Source organism: Dipodomys spectabilis, unplaced genomic scaffold (genome assembly GCF_019054845.1).
Source record: "Dipodomys spectabilis isolate Male_0828 unplaced genomic scaffold, ASM1905484v1 ptg000199l, whole genome shotgun sequence".
In the NCBI taxonomy this organism is placed as follows: domain Eukaryota; kingdom Metazoa; phylum Chordata; class Mammalia; order Rodentia; family Heteromyidae; genus Dipodomys; species Dipodomys spectabilis.
In genome coordinates, this window is record NW_024870876.1 from 508,316 (window position 1) to 529,296 (window position 20,981).

Here is a 20,981-nt window from a genome sequence, read left to right on the forward strand (position 1 = left end):
GCCATGCCTCCAGCCCTGAATGTATATCTTATTTGGTGCTTTTCAAGGGGCTCTCAGGAGTCTGAGCCATCAACTCCCTGATTCTCTAATTTGATAGCAAGATGGGTAGAGGGAGAACTTCTACAATTTATAGAACTATAACCTCCCCACACCAGACTCCACCAATTAGTACTCACTTCTGTGTTGACAGTTGTTGAAAATTTTGAACACACACACAAGAGAAAGGTTTGAGATGTTATTGGACCAGGTATATTAAAACAAAATCAAAAATAGAATTATTAGGTCTGTACATATTAGAGTAAGTGAAATGAAATGTCACTGCAGTCATTCAGAGCTTCCAGTAGAAAAACGAGTAAACAAAACCTCTCCATCTCTTGCTGTGTCAGCTCCTGGGCCCTCTGGAGTCACCTTTTTTTCATATTCTTGGGTATAAATAGTCTCATACACATAAACAACCTAGAAATGATCGATAAATCACAAAAGGGCCTCAAATCTAGAATTATTATTTTTTTTACTTTCTAGAGTACAACTAAAATTAATATTTGATCCTTAAAATAATGTTCAAATCATTTGAAGCGATGAAAGAAATGTTTATACTTTGCAAAGTTCAGCAGAAATTAGGATCATATTGTTCTTCTAAAGGACACTGTCCAAAGTCTTTAGTAAATCCTGGAATTCAAAGGCTGGATGGTTAAAAATATTCCTTCGCCAGGCAGAGCAGTCTCTGAGCTCTTTCCCTTCTGGGAGGCCTGGGCTAGCAGCCCTGAACAATGGGGCCTGGCCTTGGTGAATGTGCATAAATGATTGTCCTGTAGAGATTGTCCTTGCTGATGTCTGCCCAACAGATTTATCAACTCCTACGATAGTAACTGTCAAATTCCAAGACAGAGGGAATGGAATCCAAAGAACAAAAATATTGAAATCTGAGGGAGACATCTTTAAGCTGCTGACTTTACCTGTAAAATCTAACAGGTTGGATTAGTAGGTTAAAAAAAAAAAAAAAGCCAAAGCATAGAGAAAAACACAAAGAAGTGCAAAGAAGAGTCATGCTATGCATGAGGTTATTTTTTGCTTAATAGATGAGTTTTGATCTGCTAGTACTGGGGATCTGTTGCACTGGTCTCTGAACTTTTGAGTCACATGTCTTAATTATGTTCACATGTCCAGCGTGGGTTCCTTTTTGGAGAGAAGAGTTGTTCTGTCCTCAGAAGGCTGATGGTGATCAGGCAGGACGCGATGCCCAGCTGAGATACAGTGCAACTGCATTTCAGTGGGCATCAGTCCAAAGGAACAGAATGCTTTCCCACACCAGGATGGTCTTCCTGAGAAACTCAGCTCCTATGTACAGATGGTCCCAGCCAGATGTGCAGATGACCCCAGCCATTGGGAATGGCTACTTCATCTCATCCTGAGACATTTCTCCCTCCAGCTAGGGCTGCTGCTGATACTGCCCTTCGGTGGCAGTATAGAAATCATCTAGGACGCTCTGTAGGTAATCAAATGTTGGTCTCTCTTCGGCCTTTTCTTTCCAGCACATTTTCATGATTTCGTAGAGTTCATCTGGGCAGTTCTCCATGCGAGGCATCCGGTAGCCCTGAGACAGTGCGGTCATCACATCTGCATTGGTTCTCCCTAGGGCCAAAAACCACATGCTATTTAGAAACCAATCAGAGGGTCTTTTTGCTATTCATATCCTGCAAGCACTTAAAAAAATCACTATTTAATAAAAGTGTTTTCTAAACAAGTATTATTGAGTATTTTATGGTTTGAGTTGTACTCTCCGCAGAGTATACCTTGAAATCAAAGCCCCAAATCTCTCAGAATGTGGCTGTATTTGGAGATAAGATGACTGAAGAAGAGAATGCATCACAATGAAAGCCAGGCACTGGTGGCTTTTGCTATATAATCTTAGCTACTCAGGAGGCTGAGATTTGAGGATGGAAGTTCGGAAGCCAGTCTGGGCACGAAAGTCAGTGAGTCAGTGAGAGTCTTATCTCCAATTAACCACTAAAAAGCCAAAAGTGGAGGTCTGGTGCAAGTGGTAGAGAGGTAGCCTTGAGTGCTAAGGGACAAAACTAAGGGACAGTGTTTAGTTCAAGCCCCAGTACTGGCACGCACACACACACACACACACACACACACACACACACACACACACACACACACACACACACACACACACACACACACACACACACACAGGATCTCACTATGTGACCTAGGCAGGTCTCAAACTCATGATCCTCCTGCCTCCACCTCCAGAGTACTGAGATTGCAGACATGAACTATCACTCTCCGTGCCAATACTTAGTTTATTATCTTTAAGTGGTTGTACAAGAGGGTTTCAATTCAACATGCCAGTTTTGAGCACAATCCACCTTGATTAGTGTCATTCCTCCCATCGTTCTTTTCCATCTCTCCCAAGCCCACCAGCACCAATAATTTGGCTGATTTCTAGGGTGGTGCTCTACTAATTACCCATGTCACCAGCTCTACTTTTTGTTGGTTATCTTGAAGACAGAGTCTAGAAGATTTTTCTTCCCAGGATGCCCTCAAACCTCAATCCTCTAGATCTTAGCCTACTGGGGATTTCAGCTGTGAATCATCAAAATCCAGTTCACGATTTTTTTTTTTTTTTGGTCAGTCTGAGGCTTGAACTCAGGCTGGCGCTGTCCCTCAGCTCTTCAGCTCAAGGTGAGTGCCTTCCCACTTGAGCCACAGTACCACTTCTGGTTTTCGAGTAGTTTATTGGAGATAAGAGCCTCATGGACTTTGCTGCCCAGGCTGGCTTTGAACTGCGATCCTCAGACTCAGCCTCCTGAGTAGTTAGGATTACAGGTGTGAGCCTGGGCACCCAGTCACCAATGTAATTTTTAAATTTGGTCTTCCATTATCAATTTACTTAAATCCAGCATCTTCAAGTACCCGAGTTGAGCTGGTAATATTGCCATATAGATACACACTCAGCATTCACTTAGAAATGAATCATATGTTGGGTCATCTGCAGGACATCTGTCTGTAGTATGTGCCAGGTCACCTGTGATATACTTTGTCTCTTATGAACAAGATATTGAGAAGCAGAAAGGGGGAGGCAACTCATAGCTTGTCTCAGTCATTAAATTGTTTCTGTCTTCAGTACCTGACTAGAGTCAAAGTTCACAATGCAAGGGGAATTTGCATATTTTCAACATCCCTTGAGGGGAATGAGGTGCTTAAATGGAAGAGGGGGGCTGGGAAGGTGGCTCAGTGGTAGAGCACTTGCCTTGCATGTATGAGGCCCTGGGTTCGATTCCTCAGTACCACATGAGCAGAAAAAGCCAGAAGTGGCACTGTGGCTCAAGTGATAGAGTGCTAGGCTTGAGCTGAAGAGCTGAGGGACAGCACCCATGCCCAGCAAAAAAAAAAAAAAAAAAAAGGAAGAGGGCTCCTAAGACCACCTAATATCTCAGGCTGAACTGTCAAGTTCTCACACTGAGAAATGCTTTAAGGGAAAAGGGATCATTTGAATAACAACATTGTCCTGCATTATTAAAATGTCACAAGGAATTGTGCTCATTTAGCCGTTTGAGCAGCTCTTAGTCTCAGCTGTGCCTTTTACATATTTTGTCCCTTCCCCTTTGTGTAGGCATGTGAGCTTCTCTACAAGACTTTATTTCATGCAGAAGATATGTGCTATCTGGAACAGAAGAGAAACTCATTCATCTCAAGCCCTTTCCTTTCTATTGTGACAAATTTCATCTTCACTTGTCACTGAAAAAATTCTAAAAGAGTCACTTTAGGCAAATGGCTTTACCAGAATTAAAGTAGAACCTTTAAAAGTGCTTATTCTATAATCAGTGTTTTTCAAATAGTAGGACAAAATCAACAAGTTAGTGTTTTGTTTCCTTTTTAGTGTTGTTTTTGCCAGTACTGGGGCTTGAACTCAGGGCCTGGGCACTGTCCCTTAGCTTCTGTGCTCAAGGCTGGAGCCACAGCTCCACATCTGTTTTTTTTTTTTTTTTTTTTTTGGTGGTTAATTGGAGCTAAGAGTTTCACAGGCTTTTCTGAGCTAGTTGGCTTTGAACTGAATCCTCAGATCTCAGTCTCCTGAGTAGGTTTATAAGCATGAGCCCCTTGTACCCAGCTACATCATGTTTTTATTTGGAGTTCTGATCTGCATAAAATTATGCGCATTGTTTTGATTCTTGTAACTAAACAAGCTTGCCTGGATCAATTTCCATAGGAATGTCAGTTTGTATTAATGCACTACCAAAGGGTGATGTGTGGGTATCCTGGAGAAGAAGGAGATGTAATTCACGATGACATCAGTACCAACTGGATCTGCATACTTGGTTGGGGATTTCCTTTACTTCCTTTCTTAAAAACTCTCAGCTGTATAAAAGGCCAGAATATGCTCACAGAAAGACCTTAGTTAGGTGCTGGTGGCTCATGCCTCTAATCCTAGCTACTCAGGAGACCAAGATTTGAGGATCCAGGTTCAAAGCTAGCCAAGTCAGGAATGTCTATGATACTCTTAGTTTTAACACTAAAAAACAAGAAGTAGGACTATGTATGACTCAAGTGGCAGAGCACCAAGCCTTGAGTAAAAAAGTTCAGACACAGCCCCCAGGGCCTGAGTTCAAGCCCCAGTACTGGAGGTGAGTGTGGGGGAAGACATCATGATTCTGAGCATTTTGTCTATTTTAAACCATTAGACCTTTTTAGGGGCAAAGAAAAACAACAATTCCAACAACAATAGAGACTCCTCTTTTTAACATTTAAAATTCATGTTAAAAATATAATCATAGTTTTGAAATGAGGACCTTTGGCCTCACCTCCAATTTTCCCCCCACATAACTCACCCCACAACAACAACAAAAAGAACAGAAATAGAAACTTCAGCTCTGCCTGTGATGAAACTAAGAGGCACCTGGCAATCGCAGGCAGAAGTGGTCTGAACTGAGAGGAAGAAAAGGTCCCTGGTGTGCCAGCAGAGAGGGGCAACAGAGGGTAGAACAGGAAGGCTCATCCCCCACACATCCTGGGAAGGCCCAGCGATGGCCAGAACCCCACAAGAGAGAGTGAAGCCAGCTGCCACAGACTGCCTGGCAGAGACTTGGTTAACAGTGGAGAAAGTGGGTTATGGTATGAATATGGTGTGCCCATCTCCCCTCCCCCCACTGAAACTCATGTTGACTTAGGACCACCATTGTGACAGTGCTGAGAGGTGCTTTAATAGATGGTTAGGTTAAGGGAGATTGGAGCCTTTCTCTTGACATTAGTTTCCAGCTGCCTGACTGTCAAAAAGCCAGGCTGCCCCTCCTGCTTTGTTCTGCATGCGCCTGCTCACCCTTCTGCTTTTCACCATGTTATAAAGTTGCACTAGGCCCTCACTGGACACTGAGCAGATGCTCTTGGGCATCTTGGCTTCCAGGTGAATCTCTCTCCTTTACAAGTTACCCAGGTGCAACATTCTCTTTGAACCACTGGAAACAGACTAAGACAAACGGAGCAGAAGAGCTCCATGCCTGGACACCAGGCCCAGTAAGGGTGCAAGTTGCTTGGGACAGGAGACTAGGAGTGAGGAGAAAGGCTCAGTGTGAAAACATGTCATGTCACGGATGAACCTAGAGGACACTGTGCTGAGTGAAATAAACAGACACATAGGGCAGCAACTATGATGCCATTCCTAGGAGGTTCTGGAGTAGAAATAGTTAGGTAGCTCCAAGCCCAATCCTTATAAAGAATAAGCATAATGGGAATGGACAAAGCAATCCTTTTTGTAATTATCATTTTCTTACTCTAGTCTCTCCCTCCCTCCCTCCTCCTCCTTTTCTTCTTTTCTTTTCTTCTTTTCTCCTTTCCTTTTCTTCTTTTCTCCTTTCCTTCCTTCCTTCCTTCATTCCTTCCTTCCTCCCTCCCTCCCTCCCTCCCTCCCTCCCTCCTTCCTTCCTTCCTTCCTTCCTTCCTTCCTTCCTTCCTACCTTCCTTCCTTCCCTCCTCCCTTCCCCCTCACTTTCTTCCTCCTTCCTTTTGATACAGGAGTATGAACTCAGGGCCTAGGTTTTTTAGATCAAGGCTAAGGCTAAGGCTGAAACTCTACCATTTGAGCCACAGCTCCACTTCTGACTTTTTGGTGGTTAATTGAAGACAAGAATCTCATGGTTTTTCCTGTCTGGGCTGGCTTCAAACTGTGATTCTCAGATCTTAGTTAGCATTATAAGCACTAGCCACTAGCATCTGGTTTCTTTCATATTTTTCATGATTTTTCAACTCAAATCCTTTCAGATTCTGACCACTGGGCACAGCAAGTGAGGAGAAGGTCTTACAAGGCACAGGGATCTAGTTTGGAAGCAGTTCAGCTACCAGCCAGCAGCTAAATTGTTTTCTTTGAGCTTTAGAGACCTCAACTGAGCATCATTTATAACTCATCATGCATGTTACATATTACCCTGTTATATATTTATCACATATCAGATTACACATATAATGTGGAAATTTAATCTTTTTCTCAGTATAAATAGATCTAACTATAGATATAGACATAAATGATTGAGCTATAGATACACGAAGAGAGACAGAAAGGTTGAAATATATTTCTTGGCCAGGCACTGGTGGCTCACACCTGTAATCCTAGCTACTTAAGAGGCTATGATCTGAGGATCATGGTTTGAAGCCTGCCTAGTCAGGAAAGTCAATGAGATTCTTATCTCCAGTTAACCAACAAGAAGCCGGAAGTGGAGCTATGACTCAAGTAGTGGAGTGCTAGGCTTGAGAAAAAATGTTCAGGCAGTGATCAGCCCCTGAGTTCATGCTCTAGTACTGCATACACATGTGCTCTAGTACTGCATACATATACACAGGCACATGCACGCACGCGTGTACACACACACACACACCCAACACCGCCACTTTATGGTATGAGTTCACTAACTTTAGCACCTACTGTAGGGACGGTCAGAATATAAAATTCTCTGGGGCCCTCAGCCCAACGCAGGCACTACCCAAAGTTGTTCTGCCCCAGATGGTCCCATTCTAGCTGGTGTGTAGCCATACTTGTAGCACAGTGGGGAGCAACCAATACATGTCCACCACAACTCTGCTCTGTCCCCCAAGCTCCCTGCTTTCCACTTATACCTACACCAATCTCCTGTGGCACAGATCTCTCGACACACACTGGCCTGCTTTCTCATCCACAGCACAGAGCCTGTCTCCAACTAAATGGCCTAGGTGGATGGGTCATCCATCCATCCATCCATCCATCCATCCATCCATCCATCCATCCATCCATCCATCCACTGAGTACTCATTGAAACCCAAATCATGCTGGCCTCCTACTCCTGTGGTCCAACCCCAGGTACTAGCTAGTCCCACCATGGGACATTCAGGTCTGGAGACTCTGTCCATCATGTCTTTGAGCCCCTGGCTACTACAAGGACCACTAGATAAAACCAGCAGCTTCTTCACCCTCTCTTCCTCAAGTACTCATTAGCCCCAGAGCCTGGGCACACACTCTCCCCAGCATCCCACCCCACCCACAGCTAAGGTCTGTAGAGCACCCATCTCTCCCTACCAGTATAGTAGCTCTCACAGGCAGGGACTGAGATGACTGCATCTCTAGAGTCTTGAGAGTACCTGGCCTGCTCAGATGGTTTTATGTTGTTGTTGTTTATAGTTATTTATTTTTGTTGGTGCTGGCAATTGAAGTCAGGGCCTTGCACATCCTTCATAACCACCGAACTACATACCAGCCCTCAGATAATTTTTTTTTTTGGCCAGTCCTGGAGCTGAACTCAGGGCCTGGCACTGTCCCTGACCTTCTTTGACTCAAGGCTAGCACTCTACCACTTGAGCCACAGTGCCACTTCTGGTCTTTTCTGTTTATAGGGTGCTGAGGAATTGAATCCAGGGCTTCATGCATGCTAGTCAAGCACTCTACCACTAAGCCACATTCCCAGCCCTGTTAGATAATTTTTTTTTTGTCAGTTGGGGGGCTTGAACTCTGGGCCTGGGCGCTGTCCCTCAGCTCTTCAGCTCAAGGCGAGCGCTCTACCACTTGAGCTACAGCATCACTTCTGGTTTTCTGGTGGTTTATTGGAGATAGGAGTCTCACAGTCTCTCCTGCCTGGGCTGGCTTTGAACTGCGATCCTCAGATCTCAGCCTCCTGAGTAGCTAGGATTACAGGCGTGAGCCACCAGCGCCCGGCCTGTTAGATAATTTTTAAATGAAGGAATGATTTACAGTAGAACTTTAATTTTACATTCAGCTTATCTGTAGATTTTGTGGAAAGTCAGACATTCATGAAGGACTGGGGAAAAATCCCTCCTTACCATGAGTGTGGGTGAAGGGGACAGAAGGTAGCTCCCTTCAGCTTGGGTATGGGGAATCTGGAGGTAATGAATGATGCCCCCATGGACAGTGGTAAGTTGAAAATCAGAAGCATCTGTTACTGAAAACAGGCACTTATTTCTTAAAGAGGAAGAGACACTCCATAATTCAATTCCAGGGCTGGAGGCATGGCTCAGGTGGCAGAAGGCTTGCTCTAGCAGGTATAAGGCACTGAGTTTAAATCCTACTACCACCAACAAAATCAACTAGACAAACCAGAAAAAAAATCCCCTCGGTTCCAAAATCAATTAGAAGGCTCTGGAAGTCCTCGTTTTTGCATTGGTTTCTTCCTGTGTCAGGGGCACCTATGTCAAATTCTGACTCATCTCAACACTTACAGCAGTACAACAGTGCTGGCACTGCTCTAGGTACTGAGTAACTAACTGGTGGGACTCATTAGAGAGAGAGCTATGCACGACCAAAGAGAAGGTCAAGAAGATTTGAAAGCAATTCGAAGTATATTTTAGAGCCATTGCCACAAAACACAGTGAAAGTCAAGTTTTGGTATACTTATTTATTCTTTGCTTTTGGCAGATGGAACTATTTGGTTTCTTAAAAGCCTCACACAGTTTGACTATTTCCTCATAAAGACCACCTGCATGGAAGCAGTTAAGTAAGCCATACCTGGGTAGGGGATCTTCCCATAGGTGACAATTTCATACAGGAGAATCCCAAAGGACCAAACATCAGACTTGATAGTGAAGCATCCAAAGTTGATGGCTTCAGGAGCCGTCCACTTAATGGGGAACTTAGCACCTGAGGAAGAAGATGACATGTGACTCTGACTTAGGCATCTCAAGCAGAAAAGTTATGAGTGTGAGGCCTTCATACTTCCCCCTTCCCTCCTCTTCCCTTCCCTTCCCTTCCCTTCCCTTCCCTTCCCTTCACTTCCCTTCCCTCCCCTCCCCTCCCCTCCCCTCCCCTTCTTTTTCTTCCTGTACCACTCTTGGGGCTTAAATTCAAGGCCTAGGTGCTGTTCCTGAGCTTTTTTAACTCAAGGCTGGCACACTGAACTTGAACCACAGCTCCACTTTTAGTTTTGTGCTGATTAATTGGAGATGAGAGTCTCAGACTTTTCTGCCAAGCTGGCTTCAAATCATGATCCTCAGATCTCAGTCTGAGTAGCTATGATTACAGGTATGAACCACTGTTGCAGACTAAAGATAACTTGGGGGGAAAAAACCAACCAACCAACCAACCAACCAACCAACCAACCAACCAACCAACAAACAAAAAAAACCCAGTCAGGCCCCATGGCTCACGCCAGTAATCCTAGCTACTCAGGAGGCTAAGATCTGAGTATTGTGGGCAGGAAAGTCCATGAGACTCTTATCTCCAATTAACCACCAGAAAACTGGAAGTGGTGCTATGGCTCAAGTGGTAGAGCATTCACTTTGAACTGAAGAGTTGAGGGACAGCGCCCAGGCCCAGAGTTTAAGCTCCATGACAGACAAAACAACAACAACCACTACAATAACAAAAAATGCCACAACTATTATTGCAGGAGGGCAAAGGAGAAGACACAGCAATGAAGGGACAAAGGGTGAACAAATGCAGCAGTGCTACTCAACACTATGCTGAACATAAACTGTATAACTTGTAAGTGGAGATGGGAGGGAAAAACCTTTAGAGGGAGGGAAGGGGTGACAGTGTCTAAAAGAAATGTACTCATTACCTGATTAATGTAACTGTAACCCCTCTGTACATCATCTTAAAACAAAACTATTATTGTAACAAGGCAATAATAGACAATGATAGTACATTGAATGGTGTGCTAAAGAAGTTTTCCTGCAGGCAATGATGATGTAATTGCTTTGTTAAGAAAGCAAAAAACCATCAAAGGAGACAGTAAGAAGAGACTGAAAGACAGGCCTCGTGCGCGCACAGACACGCACCTTCCCTTGCCGTGTACTCGTTGTCCTCTATGACTCGAGCCAGGCCAAAATCTGCAATCTTGCACATCAGTGACTCAGACACCAGGACGTTCGCTGCCCGTAGGTCACGATGGATGTAGTTCTTCCTCTCGATGTACGCCATGCCCTCTGCAATCTGGAATCAGAAATCAACTCCTGAGTTAGCGTGAAGGCAAGTCTGTCAGAGCAGGTCAGCAAGGAACACTAAGAAGCCTTGAGTTCCGGCATACATTATTTTGGTCATTCAAATTTGAAAACAGTGGGAAATCAAGAGGAGTGTGTGTGTGTGTGTGTGTGTGTGTGTGTGTGTGTGTGTGTGTGTGTGTGTGTGTGTGTGTGTGTGGCTTGAACTCAGGGGTTGGATGCATTTGCTCAAGGCTAGCACTCTACTATGTAAGTCATACCTCTACTTCCAGTTTTTTGCTGGTTTGTTGGACATAAGAGTCTCACAGACTCCTGCCTGGGCTGGCTTTGAACTGCAATTCTCAGATCTCAGCCTCTTGAGTAGCTAGGCTGACAGGCATAAGCCACTGGCACCTGGCATGAGCTGTTTTTAATATAATCTCCTCCCAGCCAAATGTCCAATCATGTCTCAACATTTGCTAATCTGTAGACCAACTTCTAAGACCTAGTATGTTGCTAGGCAGATGTCAATATTTCAGCTTCTCAAATGTGTACACACATGTCATAGTTAGTTGGGATACCTGTAAGGAAACGCCCCCTTTGCAGGCCTAATTGCTGCCCTTGATGGCAGCGCCTTCCGAGCAGGTGAGGCACCTCCCACTTCTGCCCCTGATATAAAAGGGGTCTCCAAGGAGTCAGAGAGTGCCATTTTCTCCCTTTCCTCATGAGAACTTGGCCTTGTCAGCTCTGCTGGCAATAAATCTTTCCTTCTACTTGACTTCTGTCTGCGTGGTCTTTTGGGTTACTTCTTTGGGTTACTTCCTACCTAGGTTTACATTTTCTCCTGCAGTACCTGTGTTCCCAAATTCACGTTGCAGTCTTGTCCCCCCCACTATGAAGGGACTAGGAGGCAGGGGTGCTGGGAGATGATCGGATCACGAGGGCAGAACCCTCTGGAGGCCCTGGAAAGCTGCTGGTCCTTCCCACCATGTGAGGACTCAGCAGGAAGAGACTTGAGCTTTATCAACCTGCATGTGGTCCTCACCAGACAAGGAATTTCCCTGGAGTCTTATCATGTACTTCCTCCCTCCTCAGAAGTACAGAAAATAAATGTCTATTATTTCAGCCACACAATCGATTTTGTTGCAGCTGGAACTAAGACAAAGCTGGAAAAAGTACAATGCTAATAGGATCAGGACATGCTTGGGCAACAGTATTCTGTCAAGTTAATGAACAACCATGGAACTGGATCACCAGGTTCACCATGTGCAGTCCCCTAGGACATTCAGAAGATTCACGGTGACGACTGAGCAAGGAAGAACCAAAGATCCAAACAGAAACTGAGCAAGGGCGGACAAGCTAGTCATATTTAATTTAAAAAAACAGGCATTTCTCTAGGATCTTATGTGTGTGTGTGTGTGTGTGTGTGTGTGTGTGTGTGTGTGTGTGTGTGTGTGTGTGTGAGGTCGGTTGGTCAGTTGGTTATGGGGCTTTAACTCTGGGCCTGGATGCTGTCCCTGTGCTCTTCAGCTCAAGTCGAGCGCTCTACCGCTTGAGCCACTGCACCACTTCCGGTTTTCTAGGTTTGTTCGGGGTAAGAGTCTCACAGACTTTCCTGCCTGGGCTGGCTTTGAACCATGATCCTCAGATCTCAGCCTCCTGAGTAGCTAGGATTATAGGCATGAGCCACCAGCGCCTGGCCAGAATTGGGTTTTTAAGATGACAATGCCTAATTATCAAGTTAAGTGAGGGAAAGAAGTAGAATGCAGAACAAGAGATGAGGGGTAGGAAAGATATAGATAGATAACAGATAGATAGATAGATAGATAGATAGATAGATAGATAGACAGATAATAGATAGAAATCATATACCATTTAGGTATATCTGGTAATTAGAATACACAAATTCACAAAATAGAATTATTTCACAACACTGGAAGTTCACATCTGTAATCCTTGCTACTTGAGAAGTAGAGGCTGGCCCGATCCAAGTTTAAGGACTGTCTGGGCATGAACACAAGACCCAACCCCATCTCAGTCAATAGCTGAACACAATAGTGGACACTTGTCATCCTAGCTACGTGGGTAGGTGTTAGCAGTCCAGGCCAGCCTGACATACATTAAAGACCCTATTAAAAAAATAATGGTGGCAAAAGGCTGGGGACAGCTCCAGCAAGTGCAAGGCCCCGAGTTATAACCTCGTTAACACCCCTCCCTCCACTGTTTATTTCACAAGAGACGAATCAGTTCTGCCAGATTCTATGTGAATCAGCTGGAGAACCTGGCTCTTCCCACCCACCATCAGCATCCTCCTCTCTATCCTTCAATTCGAGCCCCTGTTCCAGGCCCTGCTGCTTAGTGGGACATTCTGTGCTATGGTTTGCTCCTCCTTTCCCACTGGGCCACTCCCTAGGTTTGCCTTCCATTTATAGAGCCTTACAGCAACTGACTCCTCCTCATTCCTCCATAACTTCTCTTCAATCCTCTTAGGCTCAATTTGTATGAAAACCATTTGTAACCATGAATTATAGCTGTCTTTTTTATTTTTTATTTTTTTGGTCATGGGGCTCAAACTCAGGACCTGTGTGCTGTTCCTAAGCTTTTTTACTCAAGGCTAACTATCACTCTCCACTTCTGATTTTCTGGTGGTTACTTGGAGATAAGAGTCTCACAGTTGGGGCTGGGAAGATGGCTCAGTGGCAGAGCGCTTGCCTTGCATGCCTGAGGCCCTGGGTTCGATTCCTCAGCACCACATAAGCAAAAAGAAAAAATCCGGAGTGGCGCTGTGGCTCAAGTGGTAGAGCGCTAGCCTTGAGCTGAAGAGCTGAGGGACAGCGCCCAGGCCCAGAGTTCAGGCCCCACGTCCGGACCAAAAAAAAAAAAAAAAAGAGTCTCACAGTTTTCCTGTCCAGGTTGGCTTTGAACTGTGATCCTCAGCCACCTGACTAGTTAGGATTATCAGTGTGAACTACTAGTGCTCAGCCTGCCATTGTTTTTATGTGTAATGTATTTATTGTTTTCATGTCAACCTGACGATAAACACATGTAAGGCAAAAGCCAAAACAAACAAAAAAGTCATACCTTACATCTTTCCTATTCTCACTTTGTCTGCTGGAAACTTTAATGTTGTCACTGAGCCTTTCTAGAATTTTCTACTGTGAGTTTTCAAATAGTACTACAAAACTACTTTACTAGCACATAGCATATGCACAGGAGGGTCTCCAGATACAGCATCAGGGACTTCCAGACTTCATGATCAGCGATGGATTTCAGTGGTCGGTGCAATTTAAGAACTTGTTAGCGAGGTTTTTATCACACCTACCCACGCTCTGCACTTACATAAGTCCGAATACATTTTTGAAAGGAAATAATAATAGCCTTGCAACATGTCTTGTTTATGTTGGCTTTCTTTTCCATACCACAGTGCTTTAAGGAATTCAGCTTCCAAACAAATCTATTTACCATGATAAGAATTCAAAGCAATAGCATTAGCCAAACAGAATAAATAATAGTTATGGGAATATAATGAAAGGCTTTAGAGATGACTGATTTTTTTTTTGGCAGGTCTTGGGGTCTGAACTCAGGGCCTAGGCACTGTCCTTAAGTCTTTCTGTGCTCAAGGCAAGTGCTCTATCACTTGAACCAGTGCTACTTATGGCTTTTTTCTGCTTATGTGGTAATGAGGAATTGAACCCAGGGCTTCATGCATGCTAGGCAAGCACTCTACCACTAAGCCACATTCCCAGCCCCAAGATGACTGACTTTTAAGATAATAAATATTATACCTCTCCCCTTATGCAAAATGATCTAATTCTCTTTATTCTTTCTTAGTTGCTTTTTGGCGTATGAACTCAGAGTCTTGTACTTACTTGTACGATTTGCTTTCTCAGTTGGCATTCTACCACTTGAACCACGTCTCTATTCAAGCTTTTTGCCAATTATTTAGGAGATGGAATTTTGTGAACTTTTCTGCCTGAGATGGCTTCAACCATGAGCCTCCAAACTTCAGTCTCTTAAATACGATTATAGGTATGAGCCACTAGTGCCAACCTGTTCTCAGTTTCTTTATATAAAAAGAAAAACCTTGACTTTTTTTTTTTGGTTGATATTTATTTTGGCTGAAGTAAATCTAGTTCTATTTCACAATAGGAGGAAGAAATCAGAGACTAATTGGGCTAATTAGATATAGCATTAATCTCTTTCATAGAATGCCTTCTTTCTCCCCACAGGGACATTTAGTGTTTAGCACTGGAGAAAGAACTGACACACAAATATATCAAACCAAGGCTCCCTACCAGGAGCAAGGGGCTCAGAATCAGGGAGCCTACCTCTGATTTCCTGCATTCCAGTAACTCAGAAAAACCATTGGTGCAGGAGTAACATGGGGGTCAAATCTACTCTGGAGGCTGAGATCTGTGGATCGTGGTTCAAAGCCAGCCAGGTTAATTTCCAAATAACCACAACAAGCAAGAAATGGAGCTGTGGTTCAAGTGGTGGAATGCCATCCTTTAGTCAAAAAGTTCAAGAACAGCACTGAGGCCCTGAGTTCAAGCCTCAGGATTGGCACACAAACACAAATACACAAAAGAGGTTGTTATGTTGTTTTGTGCTCACAGATTATATATGCTGATGGTGACAGTTAGTTATGAATAACTACCACTTCCCCACCAACTGAGCATTTATAATGTACCACATCCTAGTTTACATCTTTTAGACCTAATTCATATTTTACCTTAGTAACAAATCTAGCAGACAGGTTTTACTTTCAGTGTGTAGATACAAATGAGGCTTAGAAAAACTAAAGGACCTGCCCAAAGCCGCAGAGGGAAGGTGAGAGCCAGTATTTACCCTAGGTGTGTCTGACATCAAAGTCTATTTTCCAGAATGTTCTACTTGAAAAAAACCCCAAACACTCCAGTATTGATAGACTACTAGGTACTTCCAAGACCCAAGTGTTCAAAGACAGAATATTTCTGGACTGAGAACAAGAGAGATTTCTTGCCACAATTCATGCCTGGTAGACTCAAATTTCACCCTCAAAGTGAATCACTAACTCCCACCCAGGCCAAGTGAAGGGTACTTAGCCCAGAAAGTGTCAAGTTTGTGCTGTCTTTATCTAGGACAGATCTACTTCAACCCTCTTCTCTAGAGGAAAAATTTTATTTGGATTTAACTTTAAAATTGGGGCTAGGGATGTAGCTCAGAAGTAGAACGCTTGCCTGGCACGCACTAAGCTCCGAGTTCAATGTCTAGCTACATAAAAATAATAGTAGTAAAATTTAAGTTAAAGTTAACTTATCTTGGGCTGAGCATAGTAGTTCACATTTATAAACCCAGCAAATTGGAAGGGATAGATTTGGAGGACTGAGGTTGGAGGGCAGCCTAAGCAGATTTAGGAAGACTCCCATCTCAAACAATAAGCTGGGTATGACGGTTCATACCTATCTCCCAAGCTGTGTGGGGAAGTATGAATACAAGGATGAAAGCTCAGGCTGGCCTGGGGAAAGAAATGTGAGACCCTATTATAAAAGTTGCTAAAGCTAGCAGAGCTTAGGGTAGCTCAAGTAGTAGAACACCTACTTAGCAAGCACAAGGCCCTGTGTTTAAACCTACGGACTGACAAAAAGAGAAAACTTAAACACAAGAGAAATTAAATACAAAGAAATAAGATTATATTAGGCAATTCTGAACTTTGGTCAGAAGTACAAGCAATTCTAGTATTATTTTAAAATTTCCTTGCTCCTTCCTTGGGAGAGATCATGTCCCCAAAGCCATAGTCTGAATATGTACCCCAAAATTCATGTGGAAACTTCATGCAATGCAATAGTATTTTGGAAGAGGTTTGTTTCTTTTAGGGTCATTAGGACTCCTCTCTCATGAATGGGACATGAGCCTTTATCAAGAAAAGAGACTTTCACATTGTTGGGCCCCTGTTCACTTTTCTGCCTTCTGCCATGAAGGCTCATTAGAAAAGTCCTCACAGATGGATGTTGGTGACTGCTACCTGTAATCCTAGCCACTCTGGAGGCTGAGATCTAAGGATGGTGGTTTGAAGGCAGGTTGGACAGGAAAGTCCGTGAGACTTGTATCTCCAACAAAAAAGCTGGAAGTGGAGCTAATAGAGTGACAGTTTTGAGTGAAAAAGCTAAGGGACAGTGCCCAGGTCCTGAGTTCAAGCCCTAGTACGGACACACATACACAATGGCTCTGGCCCCCAGTAGGCACCAAATGCTAGCATCTTGATCTTGGATTTCTAGCCTCTGTGAGAAATTTAAAACAACAACAACATTTTTTCTTTATACTCAGTCTATAGTATTTTGTTACAGCAGCACTAGCAGACTAAAGCACATGATTTAGGAGGTGCTAAATGGAATCAATGTCATTTAAAAACCAATTTCACTATTTAAACGGATAATGGCATTGCCTCAGATAGTGTCAGAATGAAAATAACCAAGCAAATGTTAAACAAGAAAATACCCTTTTCCAAGGTAGCCCCATATGATGTAACAAAGCAATAGATTTCTTCCCCTTTGGAGCTGTGATAGGTAGCCAAAAGGAAATTACTTTCTCAGAATCATGCCCCAGCCTCAAGTCAGGGTTAGAAGCGAATTCAGTTTCCCTTCTGGACATTTTGCATAAAACTAAATGCTAACATGTAAGCAAGGATTTCTTAACTCTGGCTGTGTGGAAATCAGATGGGGAACTTTCACACGCTGTCACTCTCTGAGTCCCGCTTCGACTAATTAAAGTTGAATCAATAGAAATGAAGCCTCCTCTAGAGATCTTGATGAGAAGCCCAGGCTGAGAACCCCAAAAGCTCCTGAGACAGGAAATATGGCTCTTAGCCAGCACATGAAATCTGAGAATGACACGAAATCATAGGCTTACGTTATCTTACATTATTTCAGAATTCAAAGTTTGTGGTAGAAGGAAACAAAATCTTGGTTCTTACCTCTTACCTGGGAACCACCTCACACAAGGCCTGTGTCTTCATTACGTGTGGGGAGGAAGTATCAGAGCAACTCAGCTTAAGAAAGAGCAAGCTATACAAGGCCTTCCAAAAGAGTTCAGACCTGGGAGGAGGGGGTGTCATGTGGGCAGCTGGGCAGGATGAGGCTACAGGAAATAAAGGTGCACCATGCCTCAATAGAATTCTCAGTCTATCAGTAGCCTGAAGCACGAGGCTTGAGAGCTTCTCTTTTTCCTGCAAATTAGGAAGGAGGGCTCCCTGAGTCTCATGGCTCAGAGGCAGAGAACAGTCAAGCCGCCAGTACCTCTGTATTATGGCTCTGGGCTGTGATAATTAGTTAAAGGTTGGGGTAAATGGATTTTAGTCTTTTGGTTCTGAGTCTAAAGAATCTTATCATGTTGGGCCAGGCTAGCCTCAGGATGCTAGGCTCATTGCTGTATAAACACAGAAAACCCCAACTTTCTGAACCAACTGCCCAAGTTGAAGACATCATTCAAAATGTCTCTTTTCTTCCCATGCGGTCTGCCTCAGACAAGCTATGTGTTAAGCTACTAGAAATGTAAAATAAGAGGTAGCCCCATGACCTACATTGAGGATGATCATGTAGGCAGCTACTGTTAATGAGGCTGCTGAGCACTGAATAGCTAACTGAGTTTAATTGAAATGTGCTTTCCTTTCTAGTGCATTTCAACTCAATCAGCATGGCTGACTCATTGTTTTAGTTCCTTTTATACCTTCACTGAAAACATAAAAATGACACTTGTTCCCTTTGATGTTGCTGAATCTCTGTTTTTAAAAAGGGTTTACTGAGAGTGTTAAGAGGTCCATGAAGGTAACACAATAACCATGCTGCAGTGTAAGTGTGGAGCATGGTGGCTGTCACTTGAAAATACTTATAACAAAATCAAATGATACAGAACTGATACCCAAGCTGAGCATATTGTTATCCTGAGAAGAAGGGCAGAACCATTAGCAAAAACTGGGAGCCAGAAGATCTACACTAGCCAGAACCTAGGTGGGGCAGTTGGTGCTCAATGAAAATTCAAGGTAGCAATAATGATGCTAGCTGAGTTGAAGGATTATCTTGCTGGATGCTAGAATTCCAGTCTTAGGAAACATGAGTTCTGCAGAATGGTCTTTCTAATGTACTAAGGGAAGGAAAGAAGTGAGGCATCCTGGGTAGCCTTCTCTAACTGACAATCAGCTGAATTTCCTCCCTCGCTGACTTTCTTCAGTGGCCAATCATCTGAACTTTCTCATCCACCAATCAGTTAAATGACTGTAATTTTATAGCTAGAGATCCAGAGACTCTGGGGCCAGGAGAAATGGAAAAAGGCCTTTCAAACATGCAGGTATGTAACAGGAAGTGTGAATCCTTTAACTAAAGAGGTATCAAGGCAGGTTGGAAAATGCTGTCGCTTCAGCCACTGGATCTCAGTCCATGATCACCACCTCAGAGTCTGCCATGGATACATTCTGCAAAACTACCTGATATGCTGCTACCTTGTCTTCATTTTTTGGCATATTCACGTCAATTACGGACAGGGATATTTCTGAGAAATGGCATCACTGGGCCATTCTATCATTGTTTGAACATCGTGGGGTGTACTTACACCAACCAAGACAGTTATGTCATTAATCTTACAGGACTGTGCTTGTATATGCTGCTTGTGGTTGATGGGTGCATGACTGTGAGAATAGTCCTTACAGATAGCTTGTTCTCCCTCTGCTCCTTGCTCTCAACAGCACACACAAACCTTTAACACAGACACACGGAAGGTTGGCAGGATGAGGGGAGAGTTCTATTTATTTTATTTTTCCCCAGGGTATGAGGTAGGAAGTGTTAAATCACCCTAAAGCTTTTAGAATCATCTTAGTTGAATGTACTCACGTGCTTTTCCTGTCCCCTGCCAAGTTTAAATGAAAAGTTCATATTTCTGTCCCCCAAACTGGAAGGATGAATCATGATTAGTCTCAGCAAGGCCCTTGCCCAGTACCCTGGGCATGATGCTTGAGGAGGAAGATAGTATTGGTTCCTCTTTCCTAATGAACTTTAACTTCAAATTGTCAATGCATTTACTGATTAGCTAGACCACAATGGAGACCCACAGTTACGCTATTTATTTCTTTTTTTTTTTGGGGGGGGTGTCAATTGTAGAGCTTGAACTCAGGGCCTGGGTGCTGTCCCTGAGCCTCTTTGTGCTCAAGGCTGGTGCTCTACCACTTGAACCACAGTGCCCCTTCTGGTTTTTGAGTGATTAATTGGGGGAACATTTCTGCCTGGGCTGGCGTTGAACCACAATCCTCAGATCTCAGCATCTTGAGTAGTTAGGATTACAGGATTACAGGCATGAGCCATAGGCACCCAGCTAGTTAAGTTAATTTTAAGGATGTACTACCTGGTATCTGAATTTAACTCTAGAGGGAAATCTCAACAATGTTTTGTAAACTCAAGCAAAGCTCAAACAAAACCCCTTGCAAATGGCTTGCTCACTATGGATAACCACACTTACATTCACCTTTGCCTGTTTTCCTCAAATACTCCATAAGGAGTCTGTCAGCTGCAGCAACTCTCATATAGAAGCTTCCTTAGTCTTTGCCCCCACCCCCACCCCCAACCTCTGCCACTCCAACATCTCAACAACACTTAGGCTCCCTCAGGTGTCCTGTGGACTTAATTACTGTCTCAGTAGCACACACTCACCTGCCATCACCTGAGAAGCTCGGCAATGGATAAACATAATGAAGTGTTTTGTGGATGACCTGGCTCTGGGAGGCTTGCTTAAGTGGTCTGGTGTTCATCCTAATTGTTGGGGCTTTTCTGAAAACTTGGCAAATCACAGGCGATTTAGCTTGGTGAGATTTCTCTGTCTCTCTCTCTTTACTTTAATGAGAAGTACCCACTTTGAATCAGATGTTAGAAAAAGACCAAAAAAAAAAAAAAAAAAGTAATCAAAAGACCTCCACGGCAGAGCTGAATGTGATCTCTCAAGCAAAGCTAAAATCTACCGCAGGAAATTCCAGCCTTAATGAGAAACTGGAATGAACACGCAATCTTGTCTGAGAATCCGCTGCTGAAAAACACTGTTCATCTCGACAGACAGTGAGAAACTAAACAAGGAACATTCCAGAAAGCAGGAAATGATAGACATCTGCCTTTCTCGTGGCTTTACCTGGTTCCCTGGGCATTGTCTGCCTCACTCTCTAGAGATCGAACTGTGTCCTGGGCTTGAGAGAAAGAATTCAAATAATAAGTTACATTCAGAAGCCCTAGAAAGCCTATGAAATAATGAGCATTCCTAGGTGCTGGTGGCTCACACCTGTAATCCTGGCTGCTCAGGAGGCTGAGATCTGAGGATTTTGGTTTGAAGCCAGCCTGGGCAGAAAGAGTCTTAAGACTCTTATTTCCAGGGATCCACCAAAAAGCTGTGGTGCTGTGACTCAAGTGGTAGAGCACCAGCCTTAAACAAAAAAGTTAAGAAACAGTGCCCAATTCTCGAGTTTAAGCCCCAGTACTGGTGCGCGCATGGGCACACACACACACACACACACACACACACACACACACACACACACACACACACTAAAATAACATTAATAAGTTGAA

The 20,981-nt window shown here is 43.6% G+C and overlaps 1 protein-coding gene across 2 annotated transcripts in view; it reads right to left on the reverse strand.

The window, feature by feature from the left end:
* Positions 1 to 226: 226 nt before the first annotated feature.
* The window catches only part of Lyn (LYN proto-oncogene, Src family tyrosine kinase), a 138,033-nt gene continuing 117,278 nt past the window's right edge, over positions 227 to 20,981 (reverse strand). For both annotated transcript variants that reach the window (XM_042696128.1, XM_042696127.1), the window contains exons 11-13: positions 10,264 to 10,417; positions 8,993 to 9,124; positions 227 to 1,632 (exon numbers count right to left, since the gene is read on the reverse strand). In XM_042696128.1, coding sequence (XP_042552062.1) covers positions 1,430 to 1,632; positions 8,993 to 9,124; positions 10,264 to 10,417 — 489 coding nt within the window. In that variant the 3' untranslated portion in view covers positions 227 to 1,429. The remainder of the gene's footprint in view (positions 1,633 to 8,992; positions 9,125 to 10,263; positions 10,418 to 20,981) is intronic.